Genomic DNA, 17,895 nt, shown 5'->3' on the forward strand with positions numbered 1-17,895 from the left:
AATGGAACCCAAACGGCCCACGGCCATTTTGCAAACGGAGCTGTGTGGATTCCACCACCAGCGTTCATTGAGTGGGCTGTCCCTTTAAGAGCATGTGGAAATGGCTATGCACCTATTCTTGGCCCGTCTTTTTTCCCATTTATTGCTAATAGCAGCACAGAAAGACGGTTTCAGCAGACAAAACTGTGCCGGAAGGATCAACCACAACCCCCTTTCATATTCCTGCATATCTCCAGTCTGAATCAGGGGCCCCACAAATTTTGATTTTTAAAATTCCGGAGGATCCAATCACAGATCTCACCCAATTTAATCTTCAGTGTCGTGAGTTTTCCAGGGGAGATGGAGTGTTTTGCATTTACTGAAGCTCTGCTTTCAAAAACACTGTGTTGTACCCCCCCCCATTATCATTTAGGAATCACTATGCACTCTCTAGACCAAAATACCCTCATTTAGAGAGTCCTCACATTTTGTAGGCTAGCAAGATTTGGGGCTAGTAGCACTGTAGAGCTTCATCTCTAAGACCCAAATCTTGCTCTTTTACTACAGACCAACCATGACGCCCCACCTGAAACTATTTTGTAGGCTGTTAATGCCCTGCAGAAACCGGAATAAGGTCTGAACAGCAATGGGGAGGGGGAATGTTTACACTGTTGGTTTTACCTCTGTTGAACCGACTGTCTTCAAAACAGGTTGTCTCCAGCCAGGGACAGTTTTTAAAATTAGGTTGGAACCAGGGATGTGTGTGACAATCAGAGATACCTGAGAAGTATGAATGGTTGTCTGAATCTGCCCCCCCCCCCCGTTTCTCTCAAAGACACAAGTGACCATTGTCATGCGGCTGGGAACTCTGTCAGCTCGTACAAACCGCTTTGGTGTCTGGAGTATTTCAGCAGGTATTGTGAGAGCAGATAAGTGCTGGACCTCCTCCCGTTGGAAACCGCAGTTGTGCTACTGCCAGCGAGAGACGAGGGGTCATTCCATCTTTCAGCACGATAAGTCGAGTTTAAAAGATCCTGGCTGGGAAGATACAGATTTTACTTTTCCTGTGATAATCACAAGGAAACCGACACATTCCCGTGCCTGTTTGGAGGAGATTATATTTCGGCAAATGGAGAATCCCCAGCGGGTGGCTTGAGCCTAATTAATTTCAATGTTTTGTCAGATCACACACTTAAATGCTTGTGATAATCATACTAGAGGATTGCATCTGTTGGCACTTTTCTGCCTTATGACTCAGAAGAGATACGATCCAGCAGTTTTAGACCATGCCAGAAGGGACATCTGCAAAGATTTTTCTTTATTCTCTTTGGTCAGTAAATATCTTGTAGCTGTTTGCCAAGTTTAGTCAACAGAACGCTTTCTTTTTTTTAAAAAAAAATGCTTTTTTTTTCTGCTGACAACTTAATACAGGATGACACCAGTAAAAGATTTTTTTTTTAGATGGAGCAGCTTATAGGGCATTTTCTCAACTAGCACAAAGAGCAATTTCATGCACCTTAGAAGATTGTATGTAAAGTAGCTGTGGGATGTTGTTGGTTTTGCCGCAAAGGTAAAGCTGATTGCTTTCAGGTATGTTGGTGATTCTTTAGAGCTTGTAACTTTTGGAAAATGCTAGCCAAAACATGTTAAATATTCAGTTATCAATGGACATACTTCCTTAATTATGTACAGCATGTACATAAGAGCCACATTCCGGCCACGTTTTCTTACATCTCTGGCATGAGCCCTGCACTTCAGGGAGGCTTGCAACTTACCCATTCCTCTGGCAGTGGCTGTTTCAAAGAGGGAACCACCTGCCACAAGGTATAGATGGAACTCTCTGTCTATGGCAGTGATGCTCTGTATTCTTGGTGTTGGGGGAGGGGGCAATCAGCGGGAGGGCTTCTAGTGTCCCTTCCCCACTGGCAGACCTCCTGAGGACATATGGTTTTTTGGCCACTGTGTGACACAGAGTGTTGGACTGGATAGGCCATTGGCCTGATCCAACATGGCTTCTCTTATGTTCTTCTGCCAACCATATTCCTCACCAGGCAAGGACCTCTCCCAGTTTCCTGGAACATGGGTCAGGTGTCACATTGGGGATCAGTGCTCATGTGGCTCCAGCGACACTGTGTGGATATCACTGGAGTGTTAGACTAGGTTCTGGGGGTTCAAATCCCAAGTATGTTATGAAAGCTCAGTGGGTGACTTTGGGCCGGTCACTCTTTCTCAGCCTGATCTTCTTCGTAGCATTGTTGTTGTAAAGATAAAATGGAGGAGGGGAGGAAAATGTCTGCCTCTTTGGGTCACCCCTGGGGAATCAAGCCAGGTAGAATTACTGAAATTGGCAAACCTTGCCCCTGAAAAATACGTTCTGTGGAAAAATATTCTGGGTTTTCAGTATTAAAAACTCATAAAGAGACTAAGAGCCAAGCTACAAGTGACGCCTGGCACAGGTTGGACACTTGTCAGCTTCCCTCAAGTTTTGATGGGAAATGTAGGCGTCCTGGTCTTGCAGCTGTAATGGAGAGCCAAGCTGTAAAACCAGGATGCTTACATTTCCCATCAAAACTTGAGGGAAGCTGACACGTGTCCAACCTGTGTCAGGCGTCACTTGTAGCTTGGCTCTCATCAGAAATAAAGCCACTCTATTCTCTGCCTTGCAGATAAGTCGCAGAATAGCTGAAAATTTGTCCATGTACAAATAACCAGTACAAATTAGCTCCCCAACAGCATAAAAATACAATATCCAATACACAGCACAGCTGTCACAGCCACAACGCGATGGAACAGAAAAGTGCTAAAATCAGATTTGCACGCTTCCATGAGCTATCTACAGATAACATGGGAGAGTAAAAATGGTTTTGCTTGGTGCCTAAAGCTCATCAGTTTTTGTACCTGGTGTGAAGAAAAGGTGCCATGGTCAAGAAGACCCGGTCCCTGATTGCCACTTACTTTAAATGCTGCAGGTGTATTGAGCAGAACATCTGAAGAAAAGCTTAGCTGTGGAGCAGGTTCATATGAGCGCATCTGGTGTCTGTGACAACTGATAATCATTCAAGCAGCTGCCAGAAAAGTATGTTTCGATGCCATGCTGAAATTGACTTGCAGAAATCTTGGCATCCAAATCGAGATGGATGTAATCCATTTGATCGGCAAAGTGCCCTGCTAATAACTCATAGAATAGCTGCACGGTTTGTCCGTGTCGAGTAATTGGAAAACCCAACTCCTTAGAAAGAGGAAGGATTCTTAAAAAGTGGGTGCCAGCATTCCTTGTGAAGTTAAGAGTTTTATCAGGAGTCATAAGTAAAACTTTTTAACATAAAGCCAAGTCTGGCATCATACATAATGAAGCAACTTTCTTTAATCAATTGGGCACGGGCACATTTCACTGAAGAATTTGGAAGGGAAGTCTTCTGTTATTTAGATTTTGATTCTTAGAAAATAATGGAGGTCCTTTTGGATTTTTTTTCTGTTCATGCTTATGGTCTGGATTAAAAATAACCATAAAATGAAATATTTGAGACAGTCTAGTCCTCAAACATTACCAGCCCATTAAAAAATTATCATATCGCTCATCCATATACAGCTAAGAGGTCAACTGCAACCTGAAAAGAGCCAACTGTTATAAAACTTCCCTAACTGGGCACTTATTTCCACTCACCATAGGCGACTATTTACAGGACTGTTAAAACACTATTTACTTGCCACGCAAGTGGCTAATCACAAGCCTGGTTTAAAGACTTGATCCAGTGAAAGGTCTGAGAATACTTGAGGCTGTAACCCTGTTGAAGCCTATCCATAAAGATTTGAGTTAGGGGTGGTGAGAGATGACTACGGAGGGATATTATAAAGGTTCATAAAACGATGTGTGGTGTGGAGAAAGCGGAGAGAAAGAGAACTTTTTCTCTTTTTCCCAAAATACTGAAACTTGGAAGCACCCAATGACTAGTAAGAGCTGCTGTAGCATAGTGGTTAAGTGGTTGGGCTGTGAATCAGCACTCTGCTGGTTCGAATTGCACTACTGCCATGAGCTCAGCAAGTGGCCTTGAGTAAGCCACTCCTCTAGCCCCAGCTCCTCAACTGTATTGTGTAGATAATAATAACACTGACCTTATTCAGCAGCATATAGCCACAGTTGTTGTTGCTGTTGTTGTTGTTACCACTACTACTACTGTTTTGTGGATTAACACAGCCTAAATGGCAACAGAAGGAAAGTCTAGTTCAGTCAGACAATCTGTGTGGAAGACTGAGAGCCAAGCTACAAGTGACGAATGACACTTGAATGGCAAGTGAACAGACTCACATGTATTCCTCCCTGTTCACTTGCATGATCAAGTGGAGTGCAAGTGAACATGTGAGTCTGTTCACTTGCCATTCAAGTGTCATTCATCACTTGTAGCTTGGCCCTGAGTTTGTCCATGTGGGTGAGAGTGCATAATTATCAGGGGGAGGTGGCTGTGACTTTCCTGCATTTTACAGGGGGTTGGACTAGATGACCCTTGGGACCCCTCCCGGCTTTGTTTTTCTATAATAAGCTGTAGAATGAGGATAAGCAAAAGAACGTACACAGCCTGTGGGACTCACTGACACAGGATGTGGCGATGGCCAACAGCTTAGATGCCTTTAAAAAGAGATTTGGCCATTTCATGGAGGAGAGATCCATCAGTGATTGTTAGCTAAATGGAGCCTTCTCATTGAGAGGCAGTGTATCTGCTTGGAGACTGTCTGGGGACATGTGAGCGGACATTGTAGGAAGCAGGATGCTGGACTTAGATGGACTATTGGACTGATCCAGCACAGTTCTTTTTATGTGCTAACACTATACAGGTCTAAGACCTAACTTGTACCGAGTTAAGAGATCAGGGGGCCCCCATGTAAGAACTCTGAATTTCCCCAGGAAGAGTAGAAAATAATCATAAATCAATAAATGCCCCTCATTTCTAAATTAGATCAGTGTATCACCACCATTAGACTCAAGGTAGGTAGCCGTGTTGGTCTGTCTGTCGCTGTAGGGCTCCAGTAGCTCCTATAAGACTAACGAAATTTGTGGTAGGGTATCAGCTTTTGTGAGTCACAGCTCAGTTCTTCAGGTAATCTGTGACTTACGAAAGCTCATACCCTAGAACAAATGTTATTAGTCTTATAGGTGCTTCTGGACTCTTGCTCTTTTCTACCACCATTAGAATGTGCATTTAAGTTTGGCTTTCTGTAATAATTATAAAGTTCTTTGCAATGTCCAGTCTTAATCTTAACAGCACTGAGCATTGACCCAGCCGTAGAGGCAGACACAGGGACCAGATGCAGCCGTAGAGGCAGACACAGGGACAAGATGCAGACCCAGGGACCAGAGAGACAGCTAGCTAGCTGCTCTTTAGGAAGATTGTCTGCCCTCCTTTTCAACCAGGGAGGCAGGAGACTGTAAGCTCCTTCCTTTGCCGGTGCCAGAAATGTCGCTATAAAACGTTTTTTACCTCTGCAAAAACATCGCCGTGGCACAATAGAGAGAAGCTTGAGTCATAATCTAAGGAATTCCCTTCCTAGTGAAGGAACACAGCTGTATCCCTGCAGTTTTGAAAAAGAAACAGTGAGAGGTGAGGCAGTGTGTGTGTGTGTACACAGCGACTGTGCAGCTTCGGAAGTGTCGCAGGACAATAGGTCAATCGCTGGGATGTCCCTGTGCCTCTTGTTTTCGATCCCGGTGATGCAGCCACCGCTTCCCTCCAGGGTGAGAACAGAATCTTTTCCCGCTTGCTCATTACAGTCAACACACCTGTTTAAATTTCCATCCCAGGGAGCCAGCAGCCAATTTCCCGCCAGGCTAGACTGGCACTTTTGGAAACATACTTTCCTGTGAGTCATCGGAAAGGACTGCTGTTCCCGACTGGAATCATCACGGCGGCTGGGATGGAAAATAATTTTTCAACCAGCTGAGGACAGAGGTGCATAGATGGGGTCTGCAGAACGAGGTCTAAAAGTGACAGCTTGTTAAACAAAATCATCTAAGATGTTCCTTCCCCCCACCCGCACCATCAAATTACAGCACTCCAAAGCTGACATCTCGCTGATGCTTCTTTAACCATTGATTTTGGTTTTGGAGAGCAGCTCTGGGCATTATGAAGAAATGCTTTCAGTAGCAGCAGCAGTCTTATAATGAGGTGAGGTGATGTGGGGGCCACTTCTGCCACCACCATCTCGCCATCAACAAAATATTATACGTGATTCGGGGGTCTCCCTCCCAACTCAAACACATGCAACGTCCAGGAACTATCGTTCTCAAATGCTGCAGGCTCAATTTCTGTTTATGAATACAGTGCAAAGGTCTTGTCCCATTTTCCCAAGCAATGAGGAACCCCAGAGCAGGGCAAACAAAGCCCACCAGGGTCATTTCAGCTCTGGAAAACGGTACGGGAGGGAAGGTTGAAGGCCCTCGTCTACCAACACTGCACTTATGAGCAGAAATTAAGAGTCTCTCCAGACGAGACACCTGGGCGCATGTTCGTCAAGTGTCGGGAGACGCAATGTTAGCCGAGAAGAGTACTTGTAAATGACAGAGCCGGTGGAGATTACACCGGAGGGGACGGATTCTCTCACAGCCCTCCACCGCCGCTGGCGTCTTCCCTTCCGGAGCCTTTGCCCTGCCACTCTCTCTGCTTAAAACTTCGAATTAACCGAGCCTCGGCAGGACAAAGGCTTCGGAAGGGGAGACGCCAGAGGCAGCGGAGGGCTGTGAGAGAATCTGTCCCCACCAGAGCAATCTCTGCTGGCTCTGTCATTTAAAACTACCCTTCCCGGCTAACATTGCGTCTCCTGACACATGAAGGACACGTGTCAAAAGTATTCTGTAGAGAGACTCTAACTAGCAGCCCTTGGGAATGACAGTTCCCAGATTATGCATTCTGTGAGTCAGGTCAGGGAGATCCTCAACCCAACTTGGGTCACACATAACTTTTAGCTGAGCCCCATCCCTCCTGCTCAGGTTACAGGGCCGGTAACACTCCTTCCTTTCTGGCTCCCCAGGTGTCTTGAAATACAGCACAACATGCCATATTTGTCCAATAGGCAAATATGCGCAAGTGCAGTTTGCCATGCTGTGTTTCAAGGCACCTGAGGAAGGAGGAGCGAAGGAGGGTTATGTCTTCTAGCAAGTACATCTGGAAACTGGAATGACGCTCAGAAACAGTGGAAACTTGAGGAGTGCAAGTTCCAGGTGAGTAGCCATGTTGGTCTGTAGTAGATGAACAAGATTCGGGTCCAGGAACACCTTAAAGACCAACTAGATTTCCAGGGTATCAGTTTTCAAGAGTCAAAGCTCCCTTCATCAGATACAAGGAATGGGAAAAGGAAGGAATCCCCAGGAAGGAATTCCCAGGCAGAGAGTGGGAAGGGTATTGTAAATTAGAGTGTCAGGAAGCTAGCTATAATACATGTTATAATTAGCTTGATAGAGCAGGGCTGTAAAGTGCAGAAAATTATTATCTGTAGCACGAGAAAGAACTTGTGTCCCAATTCAGCCTTGGGAGATCCATTGTTCCAAATTTGCAAATAAACTCAATTTCGGCAATCTCCCGTTGTCATGTTCCCTTGAAGTTCCTCTGCTCAAAAACTGCGACTCTTAGGTCAGCAATGGAACATCCTGACAGATTGAAATGTTTTCCCACTGGATTTTGAATCAGATTTATGTTCATTTATTCTTTTGCAAAGGGACTGACCGGTTTGCCCAATGTAGAGAATTGAAGGGCATTGCTGATGCTTGATGGAGTATCTAACGTTGGATGATGAACAAGTGATTAAGTCTAAGATGGTATAGCTGGTGCTGTTAAGACCAGTGATTGTGTTGTTGGGGCAGAGTTGTCACCTTGGTATATTGCAGCCCCTGGTCCCAAAGTTCATGTCCATGTTGGGACGTGCATTGTAGTGAGTGAGGAGTTGTTTAAGGTTGGGGGGCTATCTGTGAGCACGAAAAAGTTTGCCTCCCAACGCCTGTGAGAGAGTGGTATCATTGTCCAGCATAGGTTGCAGGTCATTAATGATGCGCTGATCTGGCAAAGTGCAGGAGCCAACCCTCTCATCTTCTCTCGCTCTGTTTTAGGCCCTTCTGAACGATCCCTTGTACATTGGTCTGAAGCACAAGAGAGTTCGTGGGAAACAGTACGACGACCTGATTGATGAGTTCATGCAAGCCGTCTCAAACAAGTGAGTGGAATTTTGTCCAGGGCTGTTTTTCCTCCCCCTTAACCTCCTTGAATGCAAAACAGCTGAAAATGAGACAAGTAAACATTTAGCTTTCATCTGAGATTCCAGCAGAGAAAATTATTTTAATGGGCACCCTGTGGGTGGTCTGAGAGTGACCCTTTGTCCTTAAAGACACCAAGTCAAGATGATTTACATTCATGGAAATCTGATAGGAGAGTAGCGTTTCTTACAGTGTCCTGATATCATCACAGCCCCCCTCCCCCCCAAGAGAGAGAGGCATCTTTTCTCCATATGCATATCTGAAGACTCTGCACGGCAACTTATGTGACAGAATTCTCCCCCATAGACAAAAAAATTCACACACTGAGAAATCTACACTTGATTTAAGTTTCTGCAGATACTGGATTTTGATTCATTATGGCTCTCTGGGTTACCTTGGTGTCCTTAGGCTCCCTTGTGCAATACAGTGGTAACAATACTGGCCTACCTTACTGAGTTGTTGTAAGAATTACAAACATGTATGTGAAGCCCCGGAAGTGCTGTATAAGATGCTCTGTATTGTGTCCTGGGAAATCTTGTACAGGAAGGAATGTCCAGTCATGTGAAGTTCCATTTACAGAATGAAGCAGCCCAGCCTGGATGCAGGTATGCCACCTCAGCCCGCCCCCCCACCCCACAGTGCTATCACTGGGAGTCTGGATTCTCCCAGGAACTGTGCTGGCCATAGTAAAGAGGCCTGCAGTGAAAATTCCCCCTTATTCTGCCAGTGGTAGTGCCTTCTGCCAGGGGAAAAACAAGCTTTGTTTGGATCCAACCCCGTAAGCATAAGAGCACTGTTAATGTGCTATAAAAATCAGCACACTCGGGGCAGCAAACCAATTTGTGGCACAAAAATCAGTGGCATAAAAGTCCGACTTACCTAGCCTAATGTTGTGAAGTCTCAGGGAAAGAGCTCGGTCTTGAGTGGATTCAGGAGGGGATAAGTGAAAGAGGCAGGCGAGCATCCCAAGAGGATAAGTTCCATAATGTCAGAGCAGCTGTTGCAAAGTCCCTGCTCCTAGAGGATGGCAATCTTTCTTCCACCCAACATGGAACCTAGAAGGTTCCTCCTTGGCAGATCTCAACAAGCAGGAAGATGAATTTCCTTCCATGTCTATAGATAAACATGATAATTAAATACAAGTTGATAGATCCCAAAATAGGTCAGTGACAGGGGTGTAAAGTTATATCAAGGTGACTGAGAGCGGAACTACAAGTGGCGAATGACACAGGTTGGACACTTGTCTGCTTCCCTCAAGTTTTGGCGGGAAATGTAGGCAGCTTGGCGGAATGTTGGACAAGTGACAGTTGAAAAGTCCATCGGACAGCAGTCAGAGACCGAAGCTGCAAGACCAGGATGCCGACATTTCCCATCAAAACTTGAGGGAAGCTGACAAGTGTCCAACCTGTGCCTTTTGTCACTTGTAGTTCCGCTCTGAGATCCAAGATCCAGCAAAATTGGTGATCCTTTTCCCTACCGATTTCACAAAACCTTTTGATTTTGCAAATCTCTCTTACGAAAAAAGTAACTAGTAGAATTGCTGTTCTGGCTTTTACCTTCAAATGAGCCATTCCACTGGGAAACCTCCTGCCAATTCAGAGAAAAATGGACTGTGTTGGGCCTAAGGAAAGGGAACCAAACAAAGAGTCATTGCGCTAATATTCCAGGGCATTAGTGACATTAACCAATTGTTATGGTTTTTCTACAGTCAGCAGCTGTGTAATTAGACACTTAATGATAATGCCCCCAGGCGGGTCATTTTTTTCGAGACTTACTAGGAAATGGATTTTTCCAAAGCAAAATGCATTATTTAACTAACAACAGTGATACAGGCTGTTCTTCCAAACCAGACTGTATAAAATGGCACACATTTTGAGGTCTTGAACTTCCATTTTGTATTGCCTTTGTGACACGTCGCATTTGAAAGCTCAGGCAATAGGAACAGGCTTAGGTGGCCACTAGAACGTCATCTTGCCCAGTCGTGTCTGCTCTGAGGGGCGAGAGCTCCCCCTGACCTCAAGCAAAATCTCTCTCAGTCGTGTTATCTGGGATCCTATAAGTCACATTGCCAGAGAATATGCATCAGGCCACGTGCTGAGGAAAAGGCACAACACTGAACACAAGTTTGCTGCCCTAAATGACAGCCCTTCATCCAGCTCCTCCCTTCCTCCCTGTAAATTTTAAATTCCTGAACTGTGCACTCTTGTCCTTACCCTGCCCTGCTTCTCACTATTGGCTGCCACTGGGTGGGATTGAAATAATGTGGTGACATCGAGTCCAGAGATGGAAAGTTTTCAGAAATTATGAAGCTATGAATAAAAGTTGAATTTTTTGAAGCTTAGTTGAGGGCAGGGAGATGGAAATTTGGAGGGGAATTGAAATATATTTGACAGTGCACTTTGGAATCCTCAGGGAAACTAATGGTAAAGAAACTCGAAAACTTTTAGAGAGTTTAGAGAGCCAGTTTTATTACATTTGCTCACCAGCAGAATTTGGGGGGTACCGTCAAACATACTGCTATGAGTAGAGCTAAGGCGGTTTTCCCATTTTGGAGGCAAGTTTACTTCTAGAACAAGATGGATAACTGTGTTAGTCTGTCTGTAGCAGTAGAAAAGGCTGAAGAAGTGAGCTGTGACTCATGAAAGCTCATACCCTACCACAAATTTTGTTAGTCTTATAGGTGCTGCTGGACTCTTGCTCTTTTCTAGGTTTACTTCTGTTTTCAAAAAAACTGCCCCAAGCTCCATTTTTGTGGGTCTGTTGATCATGTCCTGTAAATCATGTTTCAGAATTAGATATATGATGGAGTGCTCCTCTTGAGAAAAAAATGGGCATTGTGAGCTGAAGGAGTTGGCTTTTTGAGCACCTTGTTTTGCAAGAGCTGCTGTATGAAGGCAGAATCCCATTTAGAAAATCTGAATAGGTGAGGAAGCTTGTTCCATTGATAGATGGTATCTAAAAGTTTCAGGCATTTAAATATTAAAGCCAGAACCTTCAAAGTCTCAAGTTTGCACTCACACATGGATCTATCCCTCTTCTTTGTAAGCACCCAGCGCACCAAGCTTCCTGCTGGAACTTTGTTTCACCAGCCAAATATTTAAACCTAGATGCTCTCCTGGCTGTCTTGCTCAATTCCATGTGTGCTTTGCATGATGTTAAGCACCATGGATCTCTTTGGGTCTTCATTCCAAGTAAATATGAATGAGCCATACATCCCCTCTTTGGTCGCAGTGGACAGTATTGTCCATCTCTGCCTCCAGATACCGGAAAATGCTGGCACATAAGCCTGTCTCAAAACATCACCTCTTCACTTCTCAAGGGCTAGTTGAGCAAGCCTACTTGATTCACTCCCACACTTTTACTGTCACTGAAGTCTCATTAAACTGTCAACTCCTCTCTCCTATTTCCTTTCACATCACAGCCCGTTTTGCCCAGGGATAACTGGGAAAACAAGAGCTGTTTCCCCAGAAGGCAGGAAATTCTGAAAGGTCCGAGTCCTAGGCACTGCAACATTTTTTTAAACGGAGGAAGGCGGAAAAAGAGAGAGAGAAACGGAAAAGCAACTTAAACACTAAGAAGACCGTTGCTTAATATTTACTTAACACCAAAATTGTACAGTAACAGCAAGAGCTTCACTGGAAACCAGAGCAAACGATGATGTCCTCAGTGCAGAATTAGAAGCAAGGCAGGAAGTTAAATCAGTTTGAACTGCTGTAGTTTAATGGCTGAAGGCTTAACTGTGTGTTTCCCCCAGTCTGTACAATCAAATATGTGATCGTTTGTTTGTTTATGTCATTTATAGTCCACCTTTCTCTCTGAGACTCAAGGCGGATTACACAGTGTGAGATTAGTACGGTCAATATTAAAGATATTTCCATAAACAATGACATAGAGTAAATAAATACAAATTTACAAAGACATGGCATTAGCAAGAATCCAATACAGAGTTGAAGGAATGCAGAAACAGAGCAGAAGCAATTCTAGGACTATCAAAAAGAGTCCAGTAGCACCTTTAAGACTAACCAATTTTATTGCAGCATAAGCTTTTGAGAATCACAGTTCTCTTCGTCAGATGCATGAGAACTGTGATTCTTGAAAGCTTATGCTGCAATAAAATTGGTTAGTCTTAAAGGTGCTACTGGACTCTTTTTGATTTTGCTACTACAGACTAACACGGCTAACTCCTCTGAATTCTAGGACTGACATTAAACAACATGAAGCACAGGTAGCTCATAGGAGCACATATTTAAAGCAACAGATAGTACGTAAGGCAACATAGTGGTGAAGTCTATGGTCCCTAACATTCTCAAAACATCTGAGACCCCCTTGCTACAATACAGCCCTCCTATCTAATTAAAAGCCTTTTTGATTAATTTGGTTTTGCATCGTTTGTGGAAAGCCAGGAGAGCAGGGGCTCTCCTGGGCCATTTCCACACGGCTTACCTTGTTCCGGAAAACAGCGAAATCTCGCACAAAATCTCGCAAGAAGACGCAATTATTGCATCTTCTCACGCAATTGCATGATTTCGTGCGAGATTTCGCTGTTTTCCAGAACAAGGTAAGCCGTGTGGAAACGGCCCTGGCCTCTTCAGGCAGGCTGTTCCACAGGGTAGGGGCCACCACAGAGGAAGCTCATGTATGGGCTGCTGTTGATTTCACCCATGTGCAGGCTGGCACCTGCAGGAGACCCTGTTCAGATGAGTGAAGCTGCCATAGAAGAACACAGTAAAGAGTCCAGTAGCACCTTTAAGACTAACCAACTTTATTGTAGCATAAGCTTTTGAGAGCCACAGCTCTCTCCATCAAATACAACATGCATCTGATGAAGAGAGCTGTGGCTCTCAAAAGCTTGTGCTATAATAAAGTTGGTTAGTCTTAAAGGTGCTACTAGACTCTTTACTATTCTGCTGCTATGGACTAACACAGCTAACTCCTCTGGATCTATAGAACAACATAGGGAGGGAGGCACTTCCATAGGTATTCTGGGCCCTGGCCATGTATGTGATAACCAGTACCTTGAACTGAGCATGATAACTGATAGGTAGCCAGTGGAGTGACTGCAGGATGTGAGTGATGTTCATGCTCCTGCTCGCTCCTTATAACAGTTGAGCCACAGCGTTTTGAACCAATGTTACACGTTCTGTGCTTGAATCCCTGGCATGCATTGGCCCTGAGAGCCACTTTGGTGTAGTGGTTAAGAGTGTGGGACTCTAATCTGGAGAGCCGGGTTTGATTCCTCACTCCTCCACTTAAGCCAGCTGGGTGACCTTGGGCGAGTCACAGTTCTCTGGAGCTCTCACAGCCCCACCCACCTCACAGGGTGTTTGTTATTGTGGGGATAATAATGACATACTTTGTAAACCGCTCTGGGCGCATTAAGTTGTCCTGAAGGGCGGTATATAAATCAAATGTTGTTGTTGTTGTACTGTATCCATGGTATTCATGGAGAGGGGGCTTATGCACCCCCCACATCCTGTTCCTGACCTGAAACAGCCCTGGGGGCCATTACTTGCTCTCTTGGGGGCTCTGGGTACACTGATGGGGTACTCCTAGGTTTTCCCAGTGAGAAAAACAATGAGTTCCTGCCCCTCCTCCAACACCCACTGTTGACCACGTTGGGGGGGGGCCTGGCTACACTAGCTGTGGTCCTGATCCAGTTTAGGCCTGCACATTCCTGGGAGCATGGAACTTGCCATACACATTTGATCACAGAGACCTAGGGAGGATCCAGCGGAGGAGTATGTTGTTAGGTCCTGACACCTGTTAATCCAGTTCAGCTTACTTCTGCTGAGAACATGCGAGGCATCTGGAAGCAAGCCTCTCCGTCAGCCTAAGCCATGCTCCAGAAATAATGCTGATAATTACGTCAACCTGCCTAACAGGGTTAAGGTAGGAACTTCAAAATAGGTAGCGTGTGTGAAGTGTTTTGAACAGGACAGTACAATATGTAAGTTCTATTTTTCTGATGAACTCCACCCCAAAAGCCACAGATGTAGAAAATAAGACTTGCCTTGTCACACCAAAAGTTTTGCAGACACTCAGAGCAGAACCTTTTCAGTGCTGGCCCCAGACGGAAGATCTCCCATTCCTCAAGAGGTAGCATCAGCACCATCTGTGCAGACCTTGAGCTGGTGGACTAATGGCACCATCTGTTTTTAATGGACCTTTTGCTAGGTTTAGGACCTTTTAAAAATAGCCTAACAAGAACCTGAGTTCTTTCACCAACGGCCGTTTCAAAAAATCAGCTCTATGGGATTGAAAGGCGGCATAACAATCCATGAAATAAAGAGGAGCCAGCCAAATATCTCCAGGAAACTCACAAGTCGGTCTTAGGGAGAAACATATTAGAGAAGATCTAAGGTCCTCGTTCAGTTATCGGATTCCAAAAGTAACTAGCCTGAAGCTTCGAGGAACTTACCAGCAGGACATGAAGGCCACATCTCACTCATGTGTATCCCCACCTGTGGTACTCAGAACCTGCCCCTGAACATGGAGGTTCCATTTATCTATCGTTGCTAATATCTGTTGGTAGACTCGTCCACTATGACTTTTGTCTAAACCTTTCTTAAAACTTGTTGGCCATCATCACATCTTGTAGCACTGCACTCCGTAAATCAGTTACAAACTGATCGAAGGCATGGTGAACCTTTCTTTTGGGCAGTGCCATAAGGTGGTAGCCATTCCATGAGTTATTCATTCCTTTTTTTCTCCTCCTGGTAGCCTCCGTATCTTCACCTATCCCTATGTCCTTCTCTCCTTCAAATGCACTAAACAACTTTTTTTTCTCTCCATCTTCATCTATTTTTCTTAATTTGCTTCATTTATGTTCTGCCGTTCTCCACAATGGGGACCCAAAACAGTTTACATCATTCTCTTTGCCTCCATTATCCTCACAAGAACTGTGAGAAGTAGGTTAGGCTGGGAGCGTGTGACTGAAGCAAAGTCATCCAGTGAGCTTCCACCGTATAGTGGTGATTTGAACCTGGGTCTCCTGGGTCTTACTCTGAAACTCTAACCACTACACTACACTGGCATTTGTGGTGTGGGCTGCTGTTGAACAGTGGGGAGCAGCTAGGCCTGGGTGAGTCATGCAAGTCATGTGGTAGCAAGTCACCCTGTGGTTGATTCAGGGCTGGACCCAACGAGTCATCCGTCAGAAGGCTAGAAAGGGTCTTCCCCTGATTTTTACTGACAGAAACTAAGCCAGGAATACTGGCTGAACTTTTATGGTTGTCTAGCAACAGCTAAGGAGAGCATCTGGTTAAAGTTACAGGCATTCCTTTTATCATTTGATCCTTTTTTAATCCCCCCCCCTCCCATGTATTTTTTTAATCTTTCAAATTTTTCTGCAAATCTGGGGCAGTTTTCAGGTGTGTAGGAAGATCCATTTTGTCCATTCATGACTCCTATCTCCAGATTTAAGTATCCTCAGATCTTTGTCACTTGGATATTGGTATATAAGATAATATATAAGATCTGGCCACTTTGCAAAAATTCTCAAGGAAGTGGATTTGGTAGGTTTTACCTTTTCAGACTAAAGGACACACTGTCTGCTTCAGTCCACAGCAAGGGACCTGCTTTTCATTTTATTCCATATATGTTCATTGTTCTCCTCCTAAGCTTTTTCCCATCCCTTCTCTTCCCTCTTTTCACAGCATGTAGGAAAGGCCCGTTGTGAGAATTATTAATCCCTTGAAGAAGACCAGAGTCTCAAATACTCCAACCATGTTGAGTACTATCCAGCAGGGTTTAGTAATGACTCAGTCCCGTTCTGTTGTTCTCAGTGGGTTTAGTTGAGATTAACATAAATCCCATTCATCTCAGCAGAACAAAGGGCAACTAGTAGAACTTTGACTGGGCTGTGTCACTTCAGACTGCAGAAGCTCCTCTGCACATTGAATCCTCTGCATAGACTGAATGCTGCTCTGCGCACATAGATTCCCTGCATGTGGAAGACTTGATATTGAAAAGGAAGGTTTTAGCCTGACCTCCATGACGTGCTAGTTTTCTGTATGTGGGGAATTTTTAAGTATGTGACACACACACACCCATGCACACACACGCACAGTGTGAAGTGATTCAGGCCAGGAGCAGGCTTACCACTTCCATGAGCACCAGGGCTCATTTCGAGGGGGAACGCACAGGAACGCAGTTCCGGCAGTTCCCCAAAGAGGTCACATGGCAGGTGGCCCCACCCACCTGATTCTCGGCCATTTTGGGCCTGTTTTGGCCTGGATTGGGGCCAAGATGGCCTGGATCTAGCCTCTGACAGGTGGTGGATCACTCTCCCACTCAGCAGCGGCCCGATCCTGACCATTTTGGGCCCCTTTTCAGCCATTTTCAGCCCCTTTTTGCCATTTTGGGCCCGATTTCGGTTCTGAATGACCAGGATTGGGTCCAAAACAGCCAGGATAGGTGATGTCAGGGGGTGTGGCATATGCAAAGCAGTTATACTAATGACACACTTCCAGTGATGGCAAGAGGCGTGGCATATGCTAATGAGTCATGCTAATGAGTTCCTCCAGCTCTTTTTCTACGAAATACCCCTGATGAGCACTAACCTTTTGTTGTGTCTAATGTTTGGTGAGTTGTGCCCGTTCAAATTGCATTGAGTGTGGGCCATGCAGAAAGAGTAAATGGTATAGTCCTTCCTGAACACGGTGCCACTTCAGACAACGCTGAAGAGCTACTCCACATTTTTTTTTTAAAAAAAAAGGAAAACCCTCCCTTGACAAATTATTCTCTCTGATGGGCTGGCTTTCCACATAAGAAATCACGAGTTCTGCCACTTTGTAGTTTGAAGTGGTAGAGCCTAACATGGAGTGAATCTTTGGTAGATGTCTAAATAGATGGCTTTGTTCAGGTGACCTTTTATTTTCCTAATAATTTCTTCTTTTTTTCCTCCTTGCTGATCTTTGCATCGTTCGCTAGTTAAGAATGCATGCTATTTTCCCCGTCCACGCGCATGCCTGCCATATTAGTCATTCGTTCTGCTGGAACCACCGTGCAAAGCAAAGCTGCCCTTTCCCATTTACAAGCATGACCGAGGAGGCGAAAACTGGGGGAAGCATCCCTCTTTCTTTGAAACATGCATCAGTCAGCAGCAAATTCCAGGAGGAATTTGGACATTAGATATTCCCTCCATAAATGTCAGCGCCTGCGGTGTGAAGAGTTTTTACCAGGGCCGTCGGAGCAAGCCTTGCTGGGGGATGTTCCCTTTGTAGCTCTCCAGAAATTGGCAGGAGACCGATTGCTTTTGAATCGGGATTTCTAAAAGATTTCACGTTTGGATTCTTCGAAGCAGGAAAATGCCTTTAAAATTCCTTTCTTACTTGTCTGTCACTGTGGCTTAGGTCAGAGCCTCGGGATAGGAAATGGGGCAAGCTGCTGTAAATTGCATGGGCTCAAAGCCAGGCACAGAAGGGAATTGGGGTCTGCAACATGCCTTCCTACTATTGGCAGGCAATATGAGATTTCAGGATTGGCCAGACCTGGGATAAACATTCTAGGGAACAGACCAATCCTCAGACGCATTACAACCCCCGGATCTTGAGCTGTGGATATAGCTCTCCACGGTCCTATCTTGACTCTAAGAATATGTATGTAATAATATTTACCGGTTAAATGTGGTCTAGCTTTTTATAGTTTAGTAGTCTGCTTAAAACGAGTAAGTTAGGAAG

General features: G+C 44.9%; 1 protein-coding gene across 1 annotated transcript in view; it reads left to right on the forward strand.

Annotated features, from left to right (window-relative positions):
• ME3 (malic enzyme 3) overlaps positions 1 to 17,895 on the forward strand; it is a 128,478-nt gene that overhangs the window by 85,232 nt on the left and 25,351 nt on the right. Inside the window, exon 7 of the mRNA XM_054973609.1 lies at positions 8,072 to 8,175. Within this exon, the coding sequence (XP_054829584.1) occupies positions 8,072 to 8,175 (104 nt within the window). The remainder of the gene's footprint in view (positions 1 to 8,071; positions 8,176 to 17,895) is intronic.

The sequence above is a fragment of the Eublepharis macularius genome, chromosome 3 (assembly GCF_028583425.1).
Source record: "Eublepharis macularius isolate TG4126 chromosome 3, MPM_Emac_v1.0, whole genome shotgun sequence".
NCBI classification, from domain to species: Eukaryota; Metazoa; Chordata; class Lepidosauria; order Squamata; family Eublepharidae; genus Eublepharis; species Eublepharis macularius.